General features: G+C 44.3%; 1 protein-coding gene across 1 annotated transcript; it reads left to right on the top strand.

Moving 5' to 3' along the window:
* The first annotated feature begins 10 nt into the window (after positions 1 to 10).
* On the top strand, positions 11 to 27,131 carry KIF20A (kinesin family member 20A). The gene is made up of 19 exons (XM_060765687.2): positions 11 to 104; positions 4,353 to 4,510; positions 5,687 to 5,773; positions 6,523 to 6,642; positions 6,760 to 6,898; positions 6,993 to 7,180; positions 7,273 to 7,405; positions 9,088 to 9,288; positions 9,453 to 9,564; positions 9,711 to 9,782; positions 11,076 to 11,219; positions 11,440 to 11,605; positions 18,102 to 18,263; positions 19,071 to 19,198; positions 19,582 to 19,684; positions 22,173 to 22,377; positions 23,898 to 23,989; positions 24,418 to 24,555; positions 26,168 to 27,131. Exons 2-19 carry the CDS (start codon positions 4,358 to 4,360, stop codon positions 26,507 to 26,509), a joined length of 2,685 nt encoding a protein of 894 aa, XP_060621670.2. The 5' UTR covers positions 11 to 104; positions 4,353 to 4,357; the 3' UTR covers positions 26,510 to 27,131.
* The last annotated feature ends 732 nt before the right edge of the window (positions 27,132 to 27,863 follow it).

Genomic DNA, 27,863 nt, shown 5'->3' with positions numbered 1-27,863 from the left:
GCTGATCGGATCGGCCGCGAGGTTTGAAACAAGGGGAAAAGCCAGAAGGAGGTGAGCGAGGAATCGGGAAGGTGGAGAGCAAGCGAGAGAGAGAGAGAAGCCGGGTGAGCCGTTCAGCGGATAACACTCTTTTGGTTGCCTTTGGCCCTTGTTACTTAGGCCCTTGTGGCTGCTGCTTGGGTTCACCGGGAGCCGATCAGTAACGGCCAGAAAAGGAGCACACAGGCCCATCTGCACTGCCATATCATGCAGTTCAACGGCATTGTGTGTGTCTATACCAGGCATGGGCCAACTTGGGCCCTCTGGATGTTTTGGACTCCAACTCCCACCATTCCTAACAGCCTCGGGCCCCTTCCTTTTCCCCCTCAGCCTCTTAAGCGGCTGAGGGGGAAAAGGAAAGGGCCCGAGGCTGTTAGGAATGGTGGGAGTTGGAGTCCAAAACACCCAGAGGGCCCAAGTTGGCATATGGCTGCTATAAACAAAACCTACTTCCTACTTGCACAGCCTGTGTAAACAGCAAAGCAGGTAAAGGGTAAAGCAAATTAGCATTTAATAATAGTTTCCTAGGAGGAAAGGCTGAGCCTGCTGAGCTCCTTCTCAGCTGGAGAGACAATATGGCGCCCTCTAGTAGTAGTAAGAACAACAACATCCTAATTTTAAGCTTAAGCAAAAGGGTCTGAGATTGTTAGGAATGCTGGGAATTGAAGTCCAAAACCCCTGAAAGGCCAATGTTTGCCCATACCTGGGATAGCCAATCAGGTGTGTTATTTCTCCTTACATTTATTAGGTTTTCATTGCATCTCAAGAAGAACTCATCCTAAGGTAGGCCAACTGCTGAATCATGGGGCAGTGGTACCAAAGAAGAAAAAGAACCTTATTTTTCTACACCGACTCCATCTCGCTGAAGGGACTCTGCGATGCTTACATGTGGCCAAGCCCAAGGCAACATATAATTAAAAACAGAGCAATAGGGACTGTGGCGCAGCTGGCTGGGAGTCAGCTGCATTAAGATCACTACTGACCGAAAGTTCATGAGTTCGAAGCCAGCCCGGGTTGAAGTGAGCTCCCGACCAAAATTGTGTAGCTTGTTGTCGACCTTTGCAACCCGAAAGACAGTTGCCTCTGTCAAGTAGGAAAATTAGGTACCACTTTGTGGGGAGGCTAAATTAACTGATTTACGAGACCATAAAAAATCTCCAGGAAGTATGCAAGTATGCAAAGAATGAGGAAGTGACAGCTCCCCTGGTGGCCAGAAGCTGGAAAGTTAATAGCCTCTGAGTGTCTATATATGTTGTGTGTCTATGGCATTGAATGCTTGCCATGTTTAAGTACATTGTAATCCGCCCTGAGTCCCCTGCGGGGTGAGAAGGGCGGGATATAAATACTGCAAATAAAAAATAGCATATTAAAATAGCATAAAAGAGCATAAACAATAATAAACAAGCATCGAAAGCAACAACAGACTCATTTTTGGAGGGGGGAAGGGGATTACTATGCAAAACTGGTTAAAGGATAGGGTGGTCAATAGGGTGGATAGAAACTTATAGTAGCATAGGAAATAGCGCGGACACAGAGCAATTAAACAGGATCAATTCAGCTTAACTTAAAAATGTAGTAATGAAATATAAGAATTCAAAATCAGGACTGGAGTCGTCAGTCAAATGCACAATGAAACATCCACGTATTTAATTCCTTACGGAATGTGAGTAGGGAGGGTGTCAGCCTAATCTCCCTGGGGAGGGAGTTCCAGAGATGAGGGGCCACCACCGAGAATACCCTTTCTCTCGTCCCCACCAGCCGTGCCTGAGACGGGTGTGGGAGCGAGAGAAGAGCATCCCCGGAAAATCTTAAGGACTGTGTGGGCTCATAGGGGAGGATGCAGTCACAAAAATAGGCAGGTCCTGAACCATTTAGAGCTTTATAGGTAAGCTTTAAGAGTGCTGTCAGCACACCCCGGGTAGACAGGCGGTTGCTAATTTGCTTTACTTTTAAGCTGCATGGAGCTTCATTATTAGACATGGTTTCCCCCGAGCACAGTTTGCCTTGTCATTCAAGTACATGTGCCACATGGCTGAGGGAAGATGCCCTCCAGATGTTGTACTGCAACTCCCAATATTCCTTATTGTTATCTAAGCTGGTAAAGACTGATAATTAATGTTTTAATTGTTTGGTTTTGATTGTAAGTGTTTATTTGATACTTGTTTGTATGGCATCAAATTGTTGCCTGTTGTAAGGCTGCCTTGAGTCCCCTCTGGGGTCAGAAAGGCGGGATATTGATATGGCAAATAAATAATAAAGACTGCTAAAAATTGGAGATGAACTATGTCTGGAAAGCTTCATAATTCCCATTGATATCGAGCTCCTTTTGGGGGCCCCTCCGGAGAGGAGAGCCCTAGGACTACACCAAAGAGAGTCCTGGATACCTTGGTGAGATTTTTCCGGAAGACAATCCAAGGGCGCAGGAATATTTTAATATGAAATCAGCTCACCAGAGGCGGAAGAAGTCCAGCGATCGAGGTTTATTTGCAATTCAGCTGAGTTGGATGCAACTGTAGGGATAGTTCCTCTACAAGCATACAGATACAAAGATTTCAGGCATTTTTATACAGTACAGGACAAAAGAAAGCAGTTTGAAACTCCCGCCGCCCCTTGCCGGCCGGCTTGACGCTGATTGGCTGAGGCTGGAACAGCTGGGAGGAGGCTTGGCGGCCCGCCTCGGTTTTCAGCCAATCAGAACGTTCCCGCGCCTTGGGAGGGCCAATGGGCGCCCTCCGCTCGCCTCCGAGCCTGGGCCAATCAGGAGCGAGGAGGGCAGGACGGCCGTAGACAAAGGGAAGAGATGATGGGATTTGGATTTCCTGTCCGCTGGAATGCGGGCTTTGTCTTGGGCGGGAAAAGGGTGATATTTGGTAAACAAAGAGCTTTCCTGTCCTTGATGGGTCTGGCGAGTGATTTGAATGGGTTAGATCGATATCGGACCACCCGGAGGGTCAACAACATCTGGGTGAATTAATCAGTCTCTTTTTCCGAGGCTCTGCTGACGCCCTCCCTTCGCTGGCCTTGCTCTGAGGGCTAGGGTTGGGGACCAGTAGCATTGTCCGTGCTGATGAGTCAATCAATGGGTGATTGAGGAAGAGGCTGGGGCTCTTTCCTCAGGCAGTTCCTGGTCACGCTGGTTCTTTGTGGGGCGAGGGTCAAGGGGGGTGAGGATCCAGAGGAATTCATAAGGGTTACATATATCATAATCATAAGGCATAGGCATCACAAACTTACAGGCATTTCATATTCTTACAACCCACAATCCATCCCAGCCCCAGTTCATTGCAGTAAGAAAATATCTTTATTTATTTCATAAAAAAAGAAAAAAAGGAAAACTGGAAATCCCAAAGTCCGGGCGAAGGGGCTTGGAGGTGGAGGTCAGCCCATGGTCCGGGCTGGCCAACAGAAGATTGGTTCTTCCTTGAAGCAGGAGCTGGAGCTGAAGGGGGAGCTGGGTCCCACTACTCTGTCCTTGGTAGAACTAGTGCTCCCAACCGAGGATCGGGCCTCCCTGCCCGACCCTCCTCTCCCAAGGCTCCCCTTGGGCAGCGGCGGTGGGTCCCCGGCGGCGGGGACCATACAGGAGCAAGCGGCAGCGAGCGGGATGCAGCGGTCCGGAAAAGCCAGCGAAAATTTGACAATCAGCTGTTGACTCGGCCAGATTTAATATTTGAACAAAAACAATTATTTCCCGGGTGCAGGAGTCCAAAATGAGAAAACCAAGATGGCAGTTAGTCTTAGAATTTAATGCAGAAAAATAGGAAATTTGAACGGGGCCGATCCGCCATGTTGTTGTTTTGGCGGATAAGGGGGCCCATTAGGAAAACCTCCGTATCCACGGTTTTAACTAACGCAGATTTGGGGGCCCAGGGAAGCCAGGAAGGCATCCCCGGTGAGCTCACGGTTCCCCGGAGCTCAGAAAAAGGTTTATTTTGTGTTAGGAAAGTTCCAGTCAGTAAAGGACACAAAGTATCAAGCGGAAAGGATTTAAAGTTTCAAATCTTAAGTGTTTTATTAGGGGCTTTGTTACAAAGAGAGGGAGAGGGGAAAGTGAAAGAAAGGCTTCTGGCAGCCTTGCATTTAGCTTGAGCTGCTCGCTGGGGCACATTCCATCAGTCAGACCCAACTTGGCTCTCTGGAACTGCGGAACTCCCTGCTGCAGTTCAGACCAGCTTGAAGGCGGGAGATCCTGCCGCCTGGGGGGATATCACCATTCTTGCCATACACTGTCCTCACGCAGAAAGGGACAGCAGTGGGGAACCCTGGAGTGAAGTCTCTTTCTAAACTCTTCTTCCTCTGGGCTTTTTTTTCAGTCACTATGACACATAGACTTGAGTCTCCAGCGAGCGTATTTTCAGATGAAGAAGGAGTTGCCTCCCCTGTACTGGAATCCACGGTGGCAGACTGTGGGCCTGGCTTGTGCAGAAGTCTCTTGCCAGATCTTTCTGCCATCTCTACATCCCATGAGCAGGTAAGAGTGATTAGGTGAGGAGCAAAAACCCTTGCCCTCTAGATTTTTATTTTTTTTGGCTTCTACAAACCAAGTAAACAGCTGGAGATCCTCTGTAATTCTTTTACTTCAGTGGCAAAGAACAACAAAGCCCAACCAAAATTCTTAATTTTTAGGCCTCTTCCTGGCATTGTGGTAATTCAGAAAATTGCATTGGATAGACTGCCCTAGTTTCTTAGATGTAGTTATGATTTTCTGTGGGTGAGCAGATGGATGTGTTCTGTATCACAAAAACTAGAGCTGGGAGGGGGAATTTGTGCCATTAAAAAAAATAAGCAAGTCAAATATATCCAGAAACAGGGCTAATATTTGAGGCACCAAAATATGTATTGGCCAGTGAGTAATTGCCGAATGTGGACTCTGTACCTAAGAATTGAATGCCAGTGGCTGTGAGCTGAGAACCAATGAATATAGCTTCTCTGAATTCACTGAGTCTAATGCAGTGGATCTCAACCTGTGGTTATCCCCACGTATTTTGGCCTACAACTCCCAGAAATCCCAGCCAGTTTACCAGCTGTTAGGATTTCTGGGAGTTGAAGGCCAAAACATCTGAAGATCCAAAGATTGGGAACCACTGATCTAATGGCACCCACATAAAATGTAGAAAGAACATTGGGAACTAGCTGTTCCAAATCTGGATCTTTAGTAGAATTGATTATCAAGAGTAGGCAATAAACATCACAGTCATGCTTTCTAAACACCAGCTGTTTTGTCAGGACTGGGCTTCTGGAGACAGACCTTAGGCATATATTCAATGATTGAATTGTTAAACAGTTGTAGAATGATGCTAAACATGTTTGCTTGCATAGATATCCTCAGTTGCCTGAGGTTCAGGGATTTTTTAATAGTATATGTTGTAGTTTATGAATTGTTAATTGTTTTATATGGGTTATGAACTGTGCAATCTGTTTGTTTAGTTATGCTTTTTGTCGAATTTTATGTCTGTAATTTTTGTTTTTAACACTGTACACAGCTTTGAATCCCAACCGTGGGAGAAAAGCAGGATATAAATAAATAATACTCAGAAGTCTACTAAATGACAAGGAAAATTAACTTCCAGATCAGTGTGTAAAGAGCTGCAGTCTCAGGCTGGCAGTGTTTCCTGCTCTAGGTAACAAATAACTGTCCTCTTTCTAGGCTGCTTCTGATGCCAGTGGGAAAGTGAAGGTGTATGCAAGGGTGCGGCCTTTGAAGCCATCTGAAGTGGAGAAGCAAGAAGATCAAGTGAGTGTCTAGGACAAAGAGAAGCAAGGTGGCCTAGGAGAGCTTTTGTCAGAGGGAACCTGTGGCATTTGGCTGTTTTGCCATTGGTGCATTGGGTTCTGCCTGTTAAATCGAAATAGGGTTTCAGATGGGCAATCATAAACTTGCTTCAGGGTGGAATGACTGGCCCTTTGAATGTTGGACTGGAAGGTCCATCACTCCTCACTGTTGACTGCTGACTGGGACTCATAGGAGTTGCAGGCCAACGACTTATAAAGGGCTAGTTCTGGGTGATGGCAGTTTGTGGATGTGGTGTTTCTTCTGTCAGGGCTTTGAATTAGAAAACAGAATGTATCTCTCCTGATTTAGTAATTCAAAGGACCTCACGAGTCCTACAGTCTGTATTCTTTGCATGCCAGGGGAGTAATTCTGAATGTCCTCATTAGCAATTACATATCCCTTTTTAAAATCCAAAGCATGGATCTCCTGGTTTAGCCTGTTTTTAGAAACAAATATGCAATCTTAGTGTTAGAGGCACACACAAAAAAAAACACATTTTAAAATGGAATAACGGAGCTTTACGATAACAAATCATTTTGGCGAATATCACCAGAGAGAGGTCTAAGGACTTGTCTGTTATGGCTGGTTTTATTATGGCATCTTGGAAGTCATTTTACTGTGAGGCAAGGTATCATCTGTAAGCCTGTTTTCAGTAAGGTGGTTGTGCTGTCACAGTATATTGTGTTGACTACTGAACATTCCCTTCCCAGGGCTGCGTTTGTATCGAGAATCCCGAAACTCTTCTTCTCAAAGCTCCCAAAGATTCTTTCACAAATAAAAACTCAGAACGAGGCATCGGTCATGCCATACATAAATGCACCTTCACTCAGGTACGCACTCAGATCTAGTCTCTCAGTTGTGATGAATACTAAGAATTGTAACTTTTCTAAGTTCTTTCACCCAGCTTTTAGTAACTTGCAGAGGATTAACTTGTGTTTGGAATACAGATCTTTGGACCGGAGGTGAGCCAGAAGTCTTTCTTTGATGCAGCAATGAAGGATGTGGTAAAGGATGTGCTCAATGGAAAGAACTGGCTTGTTTATACCTATGGCGTCACTAATTCAGGGAAAACCTATACTATCCAAGGTAATACACATTTTGTATCTGCTGGTATAAGTTCTGCCCTAGAGACAGAGTCTGGCTTTGAGGGGTTTCTCACATTTTTTTCCTTGGCATACAGGAAATGGGGCTGATGGGGGAATCCTGCCCCGTTCCTTGGCTGTTATATTCAACAGTATTGGGACTCAGCTGTACCAAGCCACAGACCTGAAGCCCATCCTCTCGAGTGAGGTAATCTGGCTGGACAGCAAGCAGGTTCGACAGGAGGAAATGAAAAAACAGGCTTTGATGTGTGGCAGGATGAAAGAAGTGAGTGCTCCCAAGTCCTTTGATTCTGTGGAGGTAACTTAAGTTTTACCCAGTCAATAATGTGGTAATCTTCCTTTCTTCTTGCTTTGTAGGAGGAGCTCTTCTATACTTCTCTGAACAAATGTCAAGCATCCCAAGAAGCAACCACAAGCGTTGACAGCGGCTTTGGTGGCCTCTCTTCCGCTTCCCAGTCTGCCAGCCAGACCAGTGCCAGTCAGCTGGAAGGTACCTACAGCCCTCACATTCAGCTTCTGGGACTGTTTTTTTTCCTGCTTTTTTTAATCAAAGTTGAGAGACTTCAAGAAATGAAAAATATCAAAACTCAAAATAAGGAAAACTTCATAAAAAAGAAAGTAATCAAGAACATCTGGCATGTTTGGAATTCAGCAAAAGCGTCCACATGCCCATTTCCTTTGGGTGTTTATTTGAGTTGTTTCATAGAATCATAGAACCACAGAGTTGGAAGAGACCTGATGGGCCATCCAGTCCAACCCCCTGTCAAGAAGCAGGAAAATTGCATTCAAAGCACCCCCAACAGATGGCCATCCAGCCTCTGTTTAAAAGCCTCCAAAGAAGGAGCCTCTACCACACTCTGGGGCAGAGAGTTCCACTTCTGAACAGCTCTCACAGTCAGGAAGTTCTTTCTTATGTTCAGGAGGAAATAACTTTCCTGTAGTTTGAAGCTATTGTTCCATGTCCTGGTCTCCAGGGCAGCAGAAAACAAGCTTGCTCCCTCCTCCCTATGACTCCCTCTCACATATTTATATATGGCTCTCATCATGTCTCCTCTCAGCCTTCTCTTCTGCAGGCTAAACATGCTCAGCTCTTTAAGCTGCTCCTCATAGGGCTTGTTCTCCAGACCCTTCGATCATTTTAGTCACCCACCTCTGGACACATTCCAGCTTGTTTGTAAGATGCTGCTCCAAGTAACAGTAAAATCAAGTTACCTGAATTGGCATCTTCTTTCTTTGCAATCATATGGTAAACTTTCTGGCCCTGGGTATATCTTAAATAGTGTATTTTCAGCTATGGTACTCTATCTATGCAATACCCTTGCAGTCAGGCTCCTCTGATACCACATCATTTGGCTTTTTAAAAAGACAGGTAAATAAAGTTTTGTGGTTTTGGTTTTTGGAACTTCTTTTTGAATATTTTTCTTACTTTCCTGCTGACTTTAGAGGTTTTGATTGCTATTTTTAATTTTTAATTTACTTACATTAACCGCTTACAGTGTAAACAGAACACAGAACAAGTAACATTTTAAAAACACATATCCTCACCACCAAGGCCTGAACAAGTATAATTTCCTTTGCCATAAGTTCAAATGTCATATCCAAAATTCCTGACCAACAAGGTAGTATTGTTTCCCCTTACGACTCTCTAAAATATGTTTAATGGAAACCAACCAATAAGAATCTAATTCTGATCTTTTAATTTCCCCCTGAATACCCTGATTTCCATTGATAGTTTGTCATTTAAGGCTACATTTCATACTTTCCCATACAATGCTTCTAGCGTGAGATTGGTTACTATCTTCAAGGGGTTTTGATTTATAATCACTTATTTTCATCTAAATTAATTGTCCTTTTTGAAAGAGACATTGTATACTTTCTGGGAAGATAGATTTGTAACAGTCTCAGTAAAGCTAATACCCTTGTCATCAACTGTGTAGGCCTCAGAAAGCATTTGTGATTCAGGGGCAAGTGAGAAACTTTGCAGATTCCTCCTTAATAGGGCAAGACATGCGCTTTAACAATGATAAGGAGAGCTATTGAAGTTTATAGGTTGGGTGCAGGCTTTGATGAAGGAGCAACTTTCTATTTGAAGGGATTTGAGGAAATCTGTGTTAACGGGGCCAGGCTGTGATATGATAACTGACAAGATCCATTCTTGGCTTTCCTTGGCAGAGACACATTTGCCCTGTTATGACTCGGATCAAGTATCATTACTGGATCAAGAGGATGTACAGTTTTCCATCTGGATTTCCTTCTTTGAGATCTACAATGAGCTGATTTATGACTTGCTGGAGATGAGTCCGCATGGCCCGAACCCCAAGAGGCCCACTCTGCGGCTGTGTGAGGACCAAACAGGCAATCCCTATGTCAAAGGTAAAGATCCACCTCCTCTCTGAGGATTGTCACCTCAGTCCAGCTGCTCTGTTTCTGCAGGATCCAGCTGATCACTCCTGTAAATAAAATGTCATCGACATGTGATACAAATGGTGATAGAAAGCTTGATATATTGAACTCCATGACCTCTTCCCTCTTCTCAGATCTTAACTGGATCAACATTAAAGATGCTAACGAGGCCTGGAGACTCTTGAAACTTGGTCGGAGAAACCAAAGTTTTGCCAGCACTCACATGAACCAGAATTCTAGCCGCAGGTTTGCAATATTATTGTTATATTCAGTAGTGCTGATGGAGGGAGGGCTTTTTGTGTTCGAAATTCCATAGTGGCTGGGGTATACGCAGGAATGTAAAAAGAGTGAAGAGTATGAAACAAACTGCTGTACTTTCTTGCTTTCTGCAGTCACAGCATCTTCTCTATTCGAATTCTACACCTTCAAGGAAGCAACAATGAAATGGTGCCCACGATCAGTGAGTAAGTAAAAAAAATTACATATGGAGACTTTCAGGGCTGTCAAGTGGCTGAATTTTTTGAAAGTGGGAACAAGGAAGGGCAATCTTTGTTTTTGTCTTGCCTCAGGGGTTTGTGTAGTATTCGAGAGAAGCACCATCCATACCAAATACAAGAATTTGCTCACAATGACAACTTTGTATCTGAAGTATTTCAGTCACTTCCTTCCCTTTGCTCTGGGTGGCAATTGAAATCAACGTGGGATATAACTAGCCCTCTTTTCTCTTCTGCTGAACATGACCAACCTAAATTCTGAAACAGAATTTTTATTGGGCTGTAGTGCTCTGCATGAACATGGACTCATATTTAAAAGAGACCGCAAGGGCCACCTAGTCCCAATCCCACAGGAGAAGGGGGCCTTCTTGGAGGCTGCTCTGTTCTGGTTCAGTCCACAAACAAAAAGGGGCCTTTGACTCTTAATTCATATGGTAGAAGGGCTTTTTAATTGAGCATGCTGTTCTTTCTTATCTTTCACATGTGTTTTAAACTTATTTAACTGACTGTTTTAATAGAATTCTCTTTTTTGTATTTTTAGACTTTTAATTTGTTGCATATTGCTGGGTTCTGTACTGGAAGAATAATAAATAAGCGCTCCCAAAAATTAGCTGTCCAACCTTCAAAAATATGTAATCCATTGTTCTTCAAATCAGTCTGTTCCTTGCTTAAACAGATTTTACTGTTTGAAAGTTCAATAGGAGTGGGAACTCATGCTCTGGCCCAAAATTGACTTTTCTGCCCTCTCTCCCAGCGGTTCTAGGATTTTTTTCTTCGTCCAAAGGGGGCAGTCGGCTGTATGGACGTTAGTTTTATTACTGGAAGTAACAGCTTGAAGCTCAAGGAGCGTATTCATAATTTATTTTTATTTGCACCTATCCCCCAAAGCAATGAAGCCCTCAAGACCCTTTCTGGAGCTGATTTCAATCTTTGGTTAAAGAGGTCCCCATACGTACACAGATCTGATTTTTAACCTGTGGTGCATCCACACTGTAGAATTAATGCATTTTGACACTACTTTAACTGCCAGTCCTGGGGACTGTAGTCTTACAAAGACAAGTAAAGTCTTTAACTTTACCTGTCAAAAAGTGCTGGTGCCACACCAAACTACAGCACCCGGGATTGAGCCATGACAACTAGGTAGGGGTCATTTAATCAACAGCTTAGATGCACCCCTGAAGCATGGAGAAAAAACAAAGCTCCATGAGAGGGACTGGGACCGTCTGGAATCCTAATGCTGACAGCATCCTCTCTTCTCCCCAGGCTGTCCCTGTGTGACCTGGCTGGCTCAGAGCGCTGCAAAGAGCAGAGAACTGGGGACCGCATGAAAGAGGCAAATAACATCAACACGTCTTTGCATACTTTGGGGCGTTGCCTCAGGACTCTGCGACAGAACCAGCAGTCTAAGTGAGTTTGAATTTCTCCTCAATTAACCTTTAAAAAAAATATGCTGTGCATCACCCAGTTGGTTGGAAACTCAAAAGAAGTACTTCCTGTATTAAGTCCAGTCCAATTTTTTAAATTGCTGATTATGTATAAGTGTTCTGCAGCTCATAGAATTGCATTTATCAGATGCTCTTGTCAACTCTTCCCCTCCCCCTCTTTCTTTAAAAAAAATCCCAAATAGGCTGAAGCAGAATGTTGTGCCCTTTCGCGACAGCAAGCTAACTCGTGTCTTCCAAGGCTTCTTCACCGGGCGTGGGCAGTCCTGTATGATTGTTAACATCAACCCATGTGCATCGTCGTATGATGAAACTCTCCATGTGACTAAATTCTCTGCCATTGCCAGCCAGGTAAGGCGGCAGGCACCAGTGGCCACTGTGAGCCTCGGGTCTCTGTGGATGAGGGCCGGCATCAGCTGTTTCCTTGCTATTTTCTCTCTATCCCATTGCAAGGGTATAAGGCGGGGGCAGCAACTGACAGGGACTGGGGGCCTTCCTCAGTCCCTCATAAAACCTCAGGAGAACATTCTTTCCTTGCCATGCCCACACATTTTAAAATAGATATGTATGAAATCCCTAGATACCCCACACTTTAGGAGCTGCAAATTTGCCATGTCTTTGGCTCTTCCTGGGCTATCAACTTCAGCTTTCTCCTGCTTTTTAAAAAGGGATCTCTTGGACCTAAAATAGCTAAATTACTTCCATACCCCCTGGATAATGTGGGAAGGTATTATAGTAAAAAGAAAAATGTAGAAAATGTTGAGCAAGTGGGCTTATTAACAAAAGACCCTCATAAATGTACAGCAGAGCAACTTAGCAGCAGCGTGACCCAGCACCAGTAGCCAAAAGTGGTAAAAAGAACAAAAACACACAGAGCAATGTTATTTCTTCTGCGTGGTACTGTGAAATCCACACCTGTGGTATTTCCCTGCGTCCACGCAACTGACTCGGATCTTTCTTGAAAGCTTTTCCTAATTAGGGACTCCAGCCCCGCCCATCTACTCCTAATAAAGCCAGGCAGCGGGGCTTGGGGCCTTAATTCCTTTTGTCCGCGAAAGCAGCAACAACTCGGTGTTCTCTCTTAAAACAACTATTGGTTTGACTCAAGGACTCCAGTTTGACTACTCTAACAGACAGCAATTCCAACTTGTGTTCTGGGACCTTTGTTTATCCTATTTAGGCTAGTGGGAGGTCAAACCCACTCCCTCCCTCTAAAAAAAAAAAAAATGCCGTGTCCTCTGAGGCGCAGGCTTTTTTGCCTTTGGCAATGGGCAGTAACTTACCTTCTTTTTCTTCTGTTCCCCTCGCTCAGAAAGCAGGAGGGAAGAAGACTTTTACCAGCCTACCACCCCTTACAGACCCAGGAACTGGTAGAGCTTGTGGCAACAAACTGCCACTGTGGCTTTGTGCCAATAACTTTGTTTTGGGTTGCAGCCACGCCTCTCAGCTGTCTCTTTTTTTTTAAGGACAGCTTGCTCTCACTGCCCGTGCTTTCCCTGCCCCATTTACCCCAGCAGGCAGTGGACGCTGCAACGATCCCTGCCATGCTTTTGCCCCCCTCAGGGGAGGGGAGGCTCAAGGCAGCCACGCCACATGTGTGAGTGATGGCTAGCCAAGGCTTTGCCTCCACGCCCATGGCATATAACGCCTTGGAGGGGCCTTTGGGTTGCAACAATTCCTGCCATGCTTTTGCCCCCCTCAGGGGAGGGGAGGCTCAAGGCAGCCACGCCACCTGTGTGAGTGATGGCTAGCCAAGGCTTTGCCTCCACGCCCATGGCATATAACGCCTTGGAGGGGCCTTTGGGTTGCAACAATTCCTGCCATGCTTTTGCCCCCCTCAGGGGAGGGGAGGCTCAAGGCAGCCACGCCACCTGTGTGAGTGATGGCTAGCCAAGGCTTTGCCTCCACGCCCATGGCATATAACGCCTTTGAGGGGCCTTTGGGTTGCAACAATTCCTGCCATGCTTTTGCCCCCCTCAGGGGAGGGGAGGCTCAAGGCAGCCACGCCACCTGTGTGAGTGATGGCTAGCCAAGGCTTTGCCTCCACGCCCATGGCATATAACGCCTTGGAGGGGCCTTCGGGTTGCAACAATTCCTGCCATGCTTTTGCCCCCCTCAGGGGAGGGGAGGCTCAAGGTAGCCACGCCACCTGTGTGAGTGATGGCTGCCAAGGCTTTCGGTCTAAGCCCATGGAATATAACTCCTTGGAGGGGCCTTCGGGCTACTATCCTCCCTCTGCGTCATGCTGCCTGGGAGCTTCAGTGACGGCTCAGACTGTAAGTACTGTGTCTTTTGGGCCCCATCTCCACTTGGCCCATGCCTCAACAGGTAGGTTGCTACTCTTTTGCATAGGCACAAACTGCACCCTCCTTTCCTTTTCAAGGATTTGTAGACCCTTCTTTTGGTTTTCAGGAGTTTATTAAAACTTTTTCCTAAGCTCATTCTGGTGCTTCCTTCAGCTGCAACCAGTCAATGAGTCTGATGTAGATTCTGACTCCTATGAGTAGCAGATTTCTCCTACTCTTGAGGAGGATTTTTCCATCCCAGCTTCCTTAGAGGATGTGTTACCTAATTTTTCCTCCTTGATTGCTTAGAGGATCTGCTTTTCTCAGTTGAGCAACAGCAGAAACAAGCTCCAAGTACAGTTCTCCCAGTTCTCCCAGCACTTCCATATTCGCTTAAGCTTGGAGAAAAACAAAGGGCAACTCCTGTATCTGTGTCTGGAATTTCTAAGTTTGTAAATGCACTTTACTGCATACGCACCTCTTCAGCAGAGTGGTTAGTTAAGCCTACTAAACTGAACTTTATTGTGGTCAAAGTTGTTTAATCCACTGTGATAAGAAGATCCACCTCACTGCTAGCCTACTCACTTGCATGATTCATTACCATGCTTGTATGGCAGCCTATCAGGTGCTCTTGTGGCATAGCTCAGCACCTTATTTGGATCTTCTTCCCCTACAACATCAACAGATCCCAAGGGCTTTCTGTCAGTAGTATCTCACCTTAGCTTCTCATCACAACGCTACGGCTAAGCACAGCACCGATACAGTACTAAAGGTGTTTGCTGCTGTTGCAGCAGCCATCCACCAGCATGTGTAGATCCTCTACCCTCTCCAAAGAAGGCAGAGCAATGGCAGGATAACTGCCCATGGCAGAACATAGCCTGCTTCTAAGTTTGGCTTTTTACCACAATCTAGCCTGGATTGTGGTGGCCAGCCCCTCAGCTTAATTATCCAGGGGTGACAACAAACTACAGGGAAGAAGTAGATCAGGGCCATTAGTTTTTTCGCATGCATTTTCTCTTCTTTCATAGCCTCCAACCCTTCAGCTCCAGTTTTTGGAGCTCCACCTCATCATTTTTAGATGCATGGCATTAGATCTCTTCTCACTCATGGGTGTTGGAGATTACAGAGCATGTTTATGCAATTGAATTTTTCAAACTGTCCCCAGTAGGGACTCTACGGGCCACTCCTCCTCCTGTGTTCTAGCAGGAGGTAATTACTTTGTTTCAAAAGGAGCAGTAGCTTCTTTACATCTTTCTATGTTTCCTTCTTTTCCCTTTTCCCCAACTGTTTTTTGGTTTCCAATAAAGGCAGTGGGCTTTGGCCAGTTTTGGACCTTACAGGATTTTATGCATATATTGCATATTGCAAATTTCAGGTGTTGTCATTACCAACCATCCTCCCTCTGTTATCCAGCAAGACATGGTTCAGTAGCATTGATTTGAAGGATGCCCATTTCATGTGGTATTAGACCACAAGACGGTAGATTTTTGTCACTTTTTACTAGCAGTCAGGCTTTTTCATTTCAAGTTCTTCATTCTGGTATCTCCACAGCTCCACAGGTGTTACTAAGGAGATGGCTGTATGCCTGTTCATCCCTGGGTGCACGGGGTAGTAGTTTACCCCTATATTGATGGCTGGTTGTTGGTGCACAGTCCTGTGAGTATCTACAGAGGAACATTCACTTTACTCTGTCTTTATAGCAGACGCTTGGTCTTTTTATCAACAAGGTAAAATCTCTTCTTCAGCCTATCCAAACAACCAATTCATTGGGCCTGTATTGGACTCTTGGCATGCAAGGGCCTACTTGTTAGCAGACAGGTTTCTGAATCTGCATTCATTAGCTCTTTGAATCTGGCAGAAGCCATACATCCATGCCAGGGATGTCCAGTGCCTTTTGGGACACATGGCATTCACCACAGCTGCCACTCCTTTCTCCTGTTTGCACCTTCGGCCTCTCCAGAATTGGTTTCTTCGGGCACTTCATCCCATGCAGGATGAGCCCAATGAATGTGTCATTGTCCCTTTAGCCATCCACAGGTCTCTCAACTAGTGGACTCATCGCTCCAATCTCTGTGTGGGCGATGTTCGCAACAGACACTTCCCTCTCAGAGTGGTGAGCTCACCTCAAGGGTCACACCATCCATGGTCCTTAGGCGGCCATAGAGGGCATGGAGCACATCAACTATTTGGAGTTACTCGCAGTAGAAATGGCACTGCACCTTATCTCTCATTTGCTCATGGACAGTGTTGTCCAGCTTACCACCACCACTACGATTGTGATTTGCTTGCCCTCATCATCAGGATCTGGGACTGGTATACCATAACCATCAGTGCCATTCATCAAGAACTCTCTTGCTGGCTCCCTCAGTCAGACAGTTTATACTGACCACTAATGGTCCCTTCCTCCTTCCCAGGCATGGGAACTCTTTGTCAGATGGCACACTCCCCTTCTGGACTTGTTTGCCTCTCCCGCCAACATGAAGTGCCAATTCTTTGGAGCACGTCTTGCCTCCACCAGACAGGCTGTTGGGAGATGCCTTCCTCCTGGATTGGACATCCACCCTCCTGTACATCTTTCCACTATTGCCAGTGCTGTCCAGCGTGGTCTCTCGTCTTCAAGCAGAGCAGGTAGATTGCATTCTCATCACACCATGGTGGCCCCGCCAGCCATGGTTTGTCATTCTGCTCCAACTTGCAGGCAGCTGTTACATTCAGTTGCCACTCAGGCCAGACTTGCTGGCTATGGGCAACAGCCCAGTCCCGTACTCCCAGATCACTCAGTTCTGGTTGACGGCGTGGCAGCTCCAGCCTCAGCCCTCTCTCAACCAGTAAAGGGCATTTTTGACCTTGCCCTGAGACCTGCCACTAAACATTGTTACATTTGTAAGTGGTGTCATTTTTGCATTTTTTCACAAAAGCAAGGGGTTCAGCCTCTGTCTGCTTCCACTTCCCTCCTCCTGGATTTTTTGATCTCTCTGTCAGATTCAGGACTCTCATTATCATTCTTGAAGGTCAATCTGGCAAATATAGCTTCGTTTAGAAGCGAGCATTCTCTTCCCTCTCCTTTATCCGATCCTCTTGTAAAGAGATTTCTGCAAGGCTTTACAAATTTCTGGCCCCAAGTAGGCCTGTGCCCCCCTCTTGGAGGTTGGAGATTGTTCTTTCCGCCCTTATGAAACCACCATTTGCGCCAATGGCCACTTCTGACATGTTCCATCTATCATGGAAAACAGCATTTTTAGTGCCTATTACTTTTGCTCGTCGCGCTAGCGAGCTTATGGCTCTTGAGTCGATAGTCCTTACGTGAAATTTCATAAGGATAACGTCATGCTGGGCACAGACATTCCCTTCTTACCTAAGGCAGCATCATAGTTTCATATGTCTCAGGACATTGTCCTTCCAACCTTATTTCCAAATCCTTCTACTCCCCTGGAGCAGTCTTTGCACCTTCTTGATGTGCGGAGGGCTCTTGCTTTTTATGTCCACCGCATAGCTCCATTACGGAACTCACTATGACTTTTTGTTAAGTACCGTAGGGATACTGTGGGCCTTCCTGTTTCTACCCAGAGGTGGCGGCCTGGATAGTTGCAGCTATCCGGCTAGCTTGTGAAATGGCAGGACTGGACTTACCTGTTCAGATCCATGCCCATTCCACTAGAGCATTGGCAGCCTCCATGGTTTTTTTGCACAGTGTGCCTCTGCATGATATCTGTCGGGTGGCCATATGGTCAACACCGCATACTTTTGTCTCCCATTATAAATTGGATTTAGCTGCCAAGAAGGAGATGGCTTTTGGGAGAGCAGTACTTTTTTCTGCACTAGCATGACACCCACCATCCGTGGGACTGCTCGCTAGTCTACCACAGGTGTGGATTTCACAGTACCACGCAGAAGAAAGTAAGGTTGCTTACCTGTAATCATGTTTCTTCTAGTGGTAACTGTGAAATTCACACAACCCGCCCATCCTCCCCACATTCTGTCATGCCTTTTATCTCCGACTGTCTTTCGCGGTACGGAATTAAGGCCCCAAGCCCCGCTGCCTGGCTTTATTAGGAGTAGATGGGCGGGGCTGGAGTCCCTAATTAGGAAAAGCTTTCAAGAAAGATCCGAGTCAGTTGCGTGGACGCAGGGAAATACCACAGGTGTGAATTTCACAGTTACCACTAGAAGAAACATGATTACAGGTAAGCAACCTTACTCTCTTTCATAGGAGGGTTTTCTTTATAGCAAAATAATACGGCTTTACTATTTACAAGAACAAGGTTTCCATAACACAAATAAAGTTCAACCTTAAAATAGTAGTAATAATAATAATAATGCTTTATTTATATCCCGCCACCATCTGCTTCCTATTAAAAGAAAAAGCACTTTGCATATATATTAAAGGCCACTTTGGCTCAAGACCTTTTTAGAAGCCATAACAGGGGAAAAACTTGGTCAGAAGACTCTCAGAAGTTGGTGATAGGGAAGATGGCAATCCTTGCTGTGGCCAAAAACTGGAAGAAAATGAATTCTTGCAGGAAGGCCTTTGAATTTACTTGCCACACTGTGTTCCTTCCTAGCTCATCCAGGCTCCTTCAAAGGTGGGACTCTTGACCATCCAGTCTCTTGTCAAGGAGCATGGCATTCGAAGCCCCAAGGTCTCCATGGATGTTTTGGATGAAGAAACAGCATCCGATGAAGGAAGTGAGGATGAAGTAGATGTGACTGTATTTGGCAAAGAGGCAAGTCCATTTCTTTGTCATTGGCCAAGCCTAATGTTGCCAAATGGCATGAGTAAAAGACACAAGCTTGTAGCAAAGACCTTGCTGTCCTTGGGCCTAAATCAGGCATGGGCAAACTTGGGCCCTCCAGGTGTTTTGGACTTCAACTCCCACAATTCCTAACAGCCTCAGGCTCTTTCCTTTTCCTCCTCAGCCCAAGTCTGGAGGGCCCAAGTTTGTCCATGCCTGGTCTAGATAGATAGACAGACCGATTTATGCCTAGGTCTCAGCCAAGAAGAGGCAGAGATGTGAACTCTTACATGCTGAAAACCTGGCAAAATCAAGCCAGATTTAAGGCACTAAAATAATTTTCATAAGATCTGGACATTATTAGAAAAGCATTCCAACACGGTTAATAGCAGTCACCTAGCATCTCTAGGACTTGCAGGAGCTTGAGAAGATGAGATCTTGCTCAGCAGTTTTGTAGCATAGTTAAGGCATCTGATGTATGGGATTCCCAGAATATTTTGCCAACGTATCCATTGTGTACAACTGATTATTTCCTGGAAACTCACTCATTTTGAGTAATGCCGGTGTAGCATAAAATCGTGCTACTGAATATTTCCTTCCCAGGGCTGTAGATCTTCATGCGTAAAGATACGTATACCAGCGTGTGTCACCCACAGGATTCTAACCATATGGTTGATTAGAACCCGAACAAATCAAATTGTGGGATCTCTGTAATACTTTTTACTCTTCCGGTTAAGCTGCCCTTGCTGTGTTCTCTCTTGGCTCATCATTTTCCCCCGTACTATGTGTTTTGCCCAGGCTCTTGAGGCTGTACAAGAACTGATACTGAAGGAGCGCCGGGAGAAGTTTCAGATGGAAATGCAGGTCCGTGAGGAGATCTGCAACGTGATGATGGAGAAGCTCCAAGAGAAGGAACGGTGGTGGAGGTACCGTTGCTTTTCAGTTCTGTCCTATCTATGAAAGGTGCTGATTAATCCTTAGCAGGGACATTTTCTTGATATTCTGCCTCCAGCAGAGGATGCTACAAAACAGCAGAGAGATACTAGTATTAGTTCTCTTAATCCGGAAGTTGCACTGCGCAGAGATACCAAATGTACGATTCACAGTGACTACGACAGGAAAACTAGGATTAGGCAAAGCTGTGAATGCTGTGATAAGGGCACTATTCCTGAGTGGGTACTTTGGTATTGGAGGAGGAATATCATTTTATATTTCACCTCAGGCAGCAAAATAACTCTTCCATTGGTTCACTGTGTAATGTGTCTCTTTCTTCTCATTCCCCCTCTCATTTAATCTTCCTTTCCTGCAGTGATTATTTGGAAGCCGAAAAGGAGGCACTTGAGAAGCTGCACGAGAGCAACCTGAACAATCAGAAGGAGTTGCTGACAGACTATTATCTAGAGGAAATTGAGGTATGTTTGAACTAGAAGAGAAGAGAATGCAAAGCATCCTGAAGACAAGTATTTGCAGCTGAGATCATTCATAAAGCAGTCTCACCTCATGTGGCCCTGGAGTGACATGATATAGAAGGCATTTTAGGGAGATATCCGTGCCTTGTGCAACCCAGCAGAATTTTCACTGGCTGAAGTTGGCAATGAAAATGTTTCCTGTGGAATGAATGTGTGTATAGACCAGGCCTAACCTACAGAGTTAGCTAGTTTATTTATTTATTTATTTATTTCTCGCGCTTGTACCCCGCCCTTCTCAACCCCCAAGGGGGGACTCAGGGCAGCTTACAAAAAGGCACAATTTGATGCCGACACAACAAGGTAAAAAATAAAACATATAAACAGTAATTAAAACAATCCATTATACATCACAATCCCTAAAAACAATCTAGTGCTCAACGTTTACTAGCTCATAGTTCAATTTGTCTGGGTCATAGACTGGAAGCACAGAAACTGTGGCATTGAGAGTGTCTAAAACCCATCACTGTTGACATTTAATATGCATCTGTTAAATTTTTGCCACCAATACTATGAAATAGGGGTGTGCGAAACAGTGGAAATCCATTCTGTTTTCGTTGCAAATTTTGGGTGCCCCCTGTTCTTTTTTCAGGAAGATTCCAGGAGATTAGGAGGGTGTGAGTGTGTGTGTTTGGATTTGTAGTTCAGGTTCCAGAGTGCTGTTTCAGGAAATGTTTTCCCAAAAATAGAACCTGGGAGGGGGGATTTGAAACAAAAACAGAACAGATTTCTTCCATTTCGCACACCCTTACAATGAAATCAATACATGCTAAATTCTCTCAAACAAGGAGATGTAGGTCTGTGATACAGTTCCCTTTGGGTGAGAGAGTAATATGATCAGAGAGTGCTGGATGTATGTAAGCAGGGTAAAATGATCATGTTGCCAACACAAAAATAAATTAAAATACTGCAGCTCAGCATCCTTCCAAAGGCTAGGTCTGCAAATCCCATCTTCCACAGGAGATGCTGCAAATAGGTCTGCAAGCTGTGAGTGGTGAGAGGCACCATAAGGTTCCAGGTTTTGGAGTTGATATTTACATTTGTGTTCTACAGCTGCTTTTCCCCAGAGCTTGGAAAAACGGTTTACTGCATGCTGAGAGTTTTTGGGAGCTATTCTTCAAAAGTGTAACTGATCCTATCTCTATTTCTCAGTCAGTAAGCTACAGTTCCACAAACAGAACAGAAGAGCTGTTTGGTGGTAGAATATGCAGCCTTGAGGGGTGGTGGAGTCTCCTTGTCTGGAGGTTTTTAAGTAGAGGCTGCATGGCCATGTTAGGTGTGCTTTGATTGTGCTTTTTCTGCATGGCAACAGGTTGGACTGGGTAGCTCTTGCAGTCTCTTCCATTCTGTACTTTATTTGTGTCAGGAGTGACTTGAGAAACTGCTAGTTGCTTCTGATGTGAAAGAATTGGCCGTCTGCCAGGACATTACCCAGGGACACCCAGATGTTTCACCATCCTGTGAGAGGCTTCTCTCAAGTCCCATTATTCTATACTGACGGGTTTATTTAGAGAAATTAGAATTTGAATTTAGTTCTGAATAGGTTAATGACAACTTTCCTGTCGTAGTCAACTCTGAATCGCACATAATGGTATTTCTGCACCTGCGCAGGCCAGCTTCGGAACCTTCTAGAATATAAAAAGAGACATTTTTAGTCCCTCCCCTAGCACCGCCCAGTCCCTCGAGTATATATATAGCCCATGGATGGGGCTAGCCACCAGTTCTCTTTATCCGCCTCTTTGGCATCAGCTAGAGAACCTTCGCTGCAAGCTTTGGCTTTCCTGGACTGCTTTTTCACGGCTTTGACTTTCAACCTATTAGGGAGGCTTTGAGAAGAATGCTTTTGTTTAAAGTGGCATTCTTGGTTCCCATAACACCATCAAAAAGGTTGTCAAAGCAGGCAGCTTTATTAGTGAGACCTAATTTCTGTCAGGGCCCATTCGACAAAATCATGGACATTATCAACAGATTTGTCTGTTGAAGTGTCCTTGCAGAATATTTGTGATGCTGCAGGATGGGCCAAGACTTCAGTGTTTGTGAGATGCTATAAGTTGGACTGATGTAAGTCAGCACAAGCAGCTTTTGGAAGCACTATGCTGCAATCTGTAACATCAAAGTGATCCTCTCACCCAGAAGGGCTTGGATAAGTTCCAATCATAGTGGATTGGTCTTCCTTGCCATCCCAAGAATGGGAAATTGAACTTACCATGAAGGTTCATTCTGGGATGTCAGGAGACGCAATCCACACCCTGGGACCAGTAAGAAAAACAAATAAATTTAGGTAAGTCAAGGCTTCATAATAAAACTGTCAGAGACGGGGAAAGGATCATAGTGGATTGCTTCTCCTGTCTTCCCAGGTTGAATCTTCACGGTAAGTCCAATTTCTCATTTCCTTTAATTCCAGTCCTGTGTTTCCTTTGTTTTTCCTCTTCAGGAAAGGGATGAAAAAATCAAAGATTTAGAAGTTGCTTTGCAAGAAGCAAAACAACAGCAACAATCCCAAGACCTAAAGTCTCAAGAAATGGAGGAATCATTCCGCAGGTCCAAGCGAGTGGCATGTAACCAGCAGCAGAATTTGCAGCAGCAGATGCAGGCCAAGTTGGAGCAATGCCAGGCAGAGTTGAGCACAGCCAATGAAGGTGAGGCTCTCCTTTTGTGGCTGCTCAAACTCCAAGGAGACTTTTAAGAAGAGATCAGGCCACATAGTGAATGGTGGGGAAAGTTCTGCTTGAAGAACTTAGAAATTGGGTTTCTAGCAGTGAATTGTTCCAAAAGCACCACCTATTATTTATTTATTTATTTGTGGCATTTCTACCTCGCCTTTCTCTACCCCAGCAGGGACTCAAGGTGGCTTACAATCTCAAGGTGGCTTACAATATTTCTTTTGCCAAACAGTGAAGCTGCTAATCTAGAGCAGTGTTTTCAATTGGTATAACTATATAGTTAATACGTTAAATGTGGAAATAAATTGTAAATGGAATAATATAGATAAAATTGAAAAGGTCACAATAACTAAGGGGATGTGGGAACCAGTTAGGAAATATTTAGAAAATGTTCTAAGATGTGGAGTAGAAAAATTAAGACTGAGACTGATATTTCAAATGTAACTTCTGTAGTTTGATGTATAAATTGCATATACAAGGAGGGGAGGGTGGGAGTGGGGAAAAAAATAAAACAATAAAAAAATCTAGAGCAGTGTTTTCCAAACCCTGGTCTTCTAGGTGTTTTGGACTTCAGCTCCCATAATACTTGATCATTGAACAAGGCAGTTGAGGCTTCTGCAGGTTAAAAGTCCAAATCACTTGGAGGATTAGAGTTTGGGAATCGCCATTCGAGAGCACACCTTGCATTCCAGTGAGCAGAGAAATATCTCTAGGTGTTTTTAAAGTTCTCTTAACACCATGCCCAACTAGTCAGGGCTAGTGAGAATCATAGGCCAAAAACATGTGGAAAAGCTACAGGTCCCTACCTTATGCTTGATTTATTGTAGCAGGCAAAGAGAGTGGGAAAGCCAGAGCAAAATGAAATCTGTTTACTAGCACGTCTATCCCACCCTTCGATCAAAAAGATCCTGGGCAGGAGAAAGCAGTGGAGGAGATTAAGTCCAGCAAATAGTTGCTGCTCTTCTGTATCTTGGAGGGAGAGAAATGCCAGTTGGGTGTTTCATCAGCTTAACATTTTCACACTAATTGCATACTTGTCTTCAAGAGCTTCTCCCAGCATACCCTGAGGCCTAGAAATCATCAAAACAGAAATTGGGGTTATCAAACCTCAGTAGTGTATTGCAGAGCAGATCATGCAAAACAGGGTCTCTTCCTGAGTTTATTTAATATCCAGCATGAACTTTCTCAGGTTCCTCATTGTTTATCATTGTAGGGTCAGGGTTTTGGACCAAGACCAAACTCTAAAACCCTGTTACAGTCATGCCGCCTGACTTTGTTTAGAAGGGAATGGGCCAAGGTATTTAGGTTTTTGAAAGCCAGAATGGTTGGTGTTCAGATCTGCCGTAACTGTAAGGGTACCTTATATTTGTTAAGAGACAGCATTACATGTTTCAGGATTTAACTCTGAAATTAAAACTCAGTAGAGTTTTAATTTCAGAATGAAATCCTCAATTGTTGAGGTAACAACTGCAGTGTTTTGCTCTGCTTCCCTTCAGAGTTACGTAAATACCGGAGGATGATGGAACCTCCACCTTCTGCAAAGCCGATAACTGCCGATGTGGATCGGAAACTAGAAGAAGGTCAAAAGGTAACTACATTTATGTAGAAGAGGGAGGGAGGAAGGTCGTTTCCCTGGCAAATGCCACTAATCAATTTTACCATGTTCTCATTCATACTGGTTAGTCCCAACTAGAGTAAAGTCACCGAATTCATAGTTGAAAAGCAAATCAATTCAATTCATTGATTCAATGGATCTGCTTTCATTGGGAGGAACAGTATGGTTCAACCCTTTAGCACAGATCTTGATCTTCCTGCAGTGGGTGTACTTAGAGCTTGGAAATTATTTTTGGCCATAGTGGTTGCAGACTTCTGGGAATGTCCTTCCAAAAACACAGTGTTTCCATGTATTAGCTGCATCCTGTCTTTTTTGCCCTTCTTGCCGTGGGCTTTCTGGTGTAATTGATTCTCTCTGTTCTGGAGCTGGATGTCTGGTGTTGACTCTCTTTCTTCCTTCAGAATGTGAGGCTGCTGCGTTCTGAGTTGTTGAAGCTGGAAGAGTCGCTCCAGTCAGCTGAAAGAGCCTGTTGTCACAGCACAGGGGCTGGGAAGCTCCGCGAGACTCTCGCTAATTGTGACAGGATCTTGATCAAGCAGGTAAGGGAAGGAATCGTGCCAAAATGTTATGGCACAATGTTAGTTCATTAAGATCAGTTTTTATCTCACCCTGCAGAACAAAAGGATTTAGAGCCACAAGAAATGCAACTACTAATACTGCAGCCTCAGATCTCAACAATTAAAACTTCACACAGCAGTCCAATAAAATCATATATAGTTCCTAAACCAGACAATATCTGGAGAGCTATAAAGAGTGACATCTTACATGGGACATATGTATGACTATAGCTGAGGGCTATCCTCTTGCCCTTACGATCCATCCCAGAACCTCCTTTCATTTGCAAGCACACCCTTGCTTCCCTGCTTCATGTTCAGATTCAGCCTTCCTCTCCTGGGTTTTGACTTCTGCAGGCATGGGAGAAAGGCAAGGGAAAGCATGGGAAAGCTACTCTGATAGAGGTTCTTGGCCTATACCTGATTGTGTTTAAAAAATCATCTTGCCTTGGTCCCAGCAGCTGGTGAGAGGTCCTCCCTCCATGCCAATTGCCATTGCTTTGCCCTCTTAAGACAAGTGAAGAGCAGTCAGCCTTTGTTCGCTGGAATCCCCTCCTCCACTGCCATTCCGCTTTCTTTGTGCGAGCCTGAGCACAGAGAACTGTCAAATTCTCAGTCAGTGGAGAAAGAGCCTTCCAAGAAAGGGCTAATTCCAATCACAGGTTAGGAAAGATTTCCTAGGCCTTCTCAATTCTTTTTCCCTGCCTTGTCTAGGAAAGCTAGCTTCTTCTTTCTCTTTGGTTTATTTCATTACTTTCATCTTCATTAATATTTCTCCTTCTGTTCGGTCTTTAAAAAAGTGGGTTCTGATCCAGTTACATCTGAACAGGATAATTCTACACAAAGCAGAAAGATAATATTGCACACGAACTATGTACTCTTCGTCTCAGTGCTATGAATTTCCTCAAGCTCATCCTTATTGATGGGCCATTTTCAGTGCTTCTAATAAGAAACTCTTCAGATTCTTTTCCCTGTATAGCAGTGGTTTCCAACCTTTTTTTTTTTTACCAGGAACCACTCTCCAACATTAGTATCAAAAGGGTTACGAACTGGTTTTTGGTCAACTTTAGATTCGGTTTGGTTATTTGAGGTGCTAATTCAGAAAATTGCATTGGATAGACCACATCAGCTCTAGTTTCTGATACAGAACAGATGCCATCCAGTAGTCACCATCTGCTCACCCATATTTAATAAGCCTCGGCACTATAAGAGAGTTTTGCGAGACCAGTCACTGTCATTGCAATAGTGTAGTAACGGTGAGGCCATGGACCATATTTTAGTTGTTGTGGACCACTGGTCCATGGACCATAGGTTGAGAACCACTGCTGTATAGGTTAAGAAGCAGGACAATCAGAGGTTTTATTGCTAAAACGAATCAATTTTGTTTCTAAGTGACTGGAATGTGATTGTTTTCATTTATGTGAAGTTGCTAATCGTGTATCTTGCCTGGCTGTGTCTGCTAAGATGTCTCTTGTCTCTGAAGCTTCATACCATAATTGTGTCCCTTGAAACTTTGGGGCATTTCATTAACATAGTACTGTGTCTGTCATGTGAGACCTTTTACAGAAGTCCTCTCTCTGTTGTCTCTTCTTTCTAGGACCAGACTCTGGCTGAACTTCATAACAACATGATGCTGGTGAAGATAGATTTGAGGAAGAAAGCAACCTGTATTGCAGAGCAGTACCAAACTGTACAGAAACTCCAAGCAGCAGTGGCAGCACCTGCACCCCTGCCCCCCTCGGCCAAAAAACGCTTCTGTGCGAACAGTGAAAATATGCAACCTAGAAGCCAAACTCCTGCCAAGAAGCCTTTCTTGCGCAGCTTCTTGACTCGCTCAGTCGCCTGCCCTTCAGTAACATCAGAGAGCCCCTACAATCGCATATTACGTGCCCGAAAGTCTCCGCCATTCAAAACCATGGCTTTTGGGAAAAAGTACTGAAAGCCTTTTAGACTGCTGCCACCACAGCAGCAGTCCAGATATAGCCATACTTCTATAGGACCTGTTGGCATTTAAGTCCCATTGATTTCAGTGGCATGAGTGCGTGGATTTAACCCAAGGTATCAAAAAGTATTATGGTCTAAATTGAAGTATTAGTTCCAATTAGAGTAGAACCCCTTGAGTCACTGGAACTATTAATGATTAATCACACACTCACTGATTTAGTGAGTCTACTCCAATTGGAACTTAAACTGATTTAGATGGGAATGAGGCCTCCAGATGCTAGAATGTAAACTCCAGCTTTACATACCACTGACTGTATTTCCAACATCTGGAGGGAAGCACGATATGTATCCTGATATATTTAGTGTTGAGGCCTGAATATACGGTATTTTTTTTCCTTCCCCAAGATACTATGCACGACTTTTCACTGGTTCAGGCCAGCTGCTATTCCAGGGTATATGGAACCTGGATTTATAATCTTTTGTTTTCCTGACCTATATATGTGTTTCTGCATTCTATATGTATTCATAGTCTGTGTTTAATGCAGTGTATAAATATATCTTATGTCTTCTATTTACAGTTATTTTAATGATGAAAAAGAAAATACTTTCTCACAGCAGTCTGCCTTTGTGTTTTATTTCTGTTTAACAAATTCTCTTATCTGTAAAAATGATTTTGTATGCCTTTTCTCAAAAGGCATACTATTAAGCTAATTAACTGAGTGAACAACAACCTGTGTTTTACAGTTCTGTAGGATGGGCAAATACAGCAGGTGCTTTCTCAATTCTGTTTACTCTTTTGGTATATACTTCCTACATTAGATGCTTTTCAGAACTTGATCTTGTATATGTTCATTTTGTCTCTTTCTTGAATATACCAAAGAATTACAGATACAATATGGGTCAATAGATGCTGGCTTTCAAACAGTTAGCAATATTAAAACAGAAGGGTAGGTAAAAATAAACCCAGAGCATCTAAGAGGAAAAAAGATTATTGTTGAGTGTTTATCATGTCATAAGCTAATTGAGGGTACAGTTATGTATTTAAAAACACAAAGTTAAAAACTTGGCATGATACTAAATGTCCTTTGACCAGAAGCTGGCCACTTGGGAGTGCCTCTGGTGTTGCTGTGAGAAGGTCCTCCATTGCACATGTGGCAGGGCTTAGCCTTCATTGTAGTAGGTGGCTATAGTGCTGGATTAAAGAGCAGCAAGACCTGGCCTTATATCCTTGTTCAGTGATCATGAGTCTGTCTCTCACTATAACTCAAAGGTGTCAAATTTGTGGTCCTCCAGATGTTTGGAACTCCAACACCCCAAGGCCTAGCCTGCTTGTCCAAATGACCAGGAAC

Source organism: Anolis sagrei, chromosome 2 (assembly GCF_037176765.1).
Source record: "Anolis sagrei isolate rAnoSag1 chromosome 2, rAnoSag1.mat, whole genome shotgun sequence".
NCBI classification, from domain to species: Eukaryota; Metazoa; Chordata; class Lepidosauria; order Squamata; family Dactyloidae; genus Anolis; species Anolis sagrei.
The sequence above is the reverse complement of the archived record's forward strand: the minus strand, read 5'-3'. Positions and strand labels throughout refer to the sequence as shown.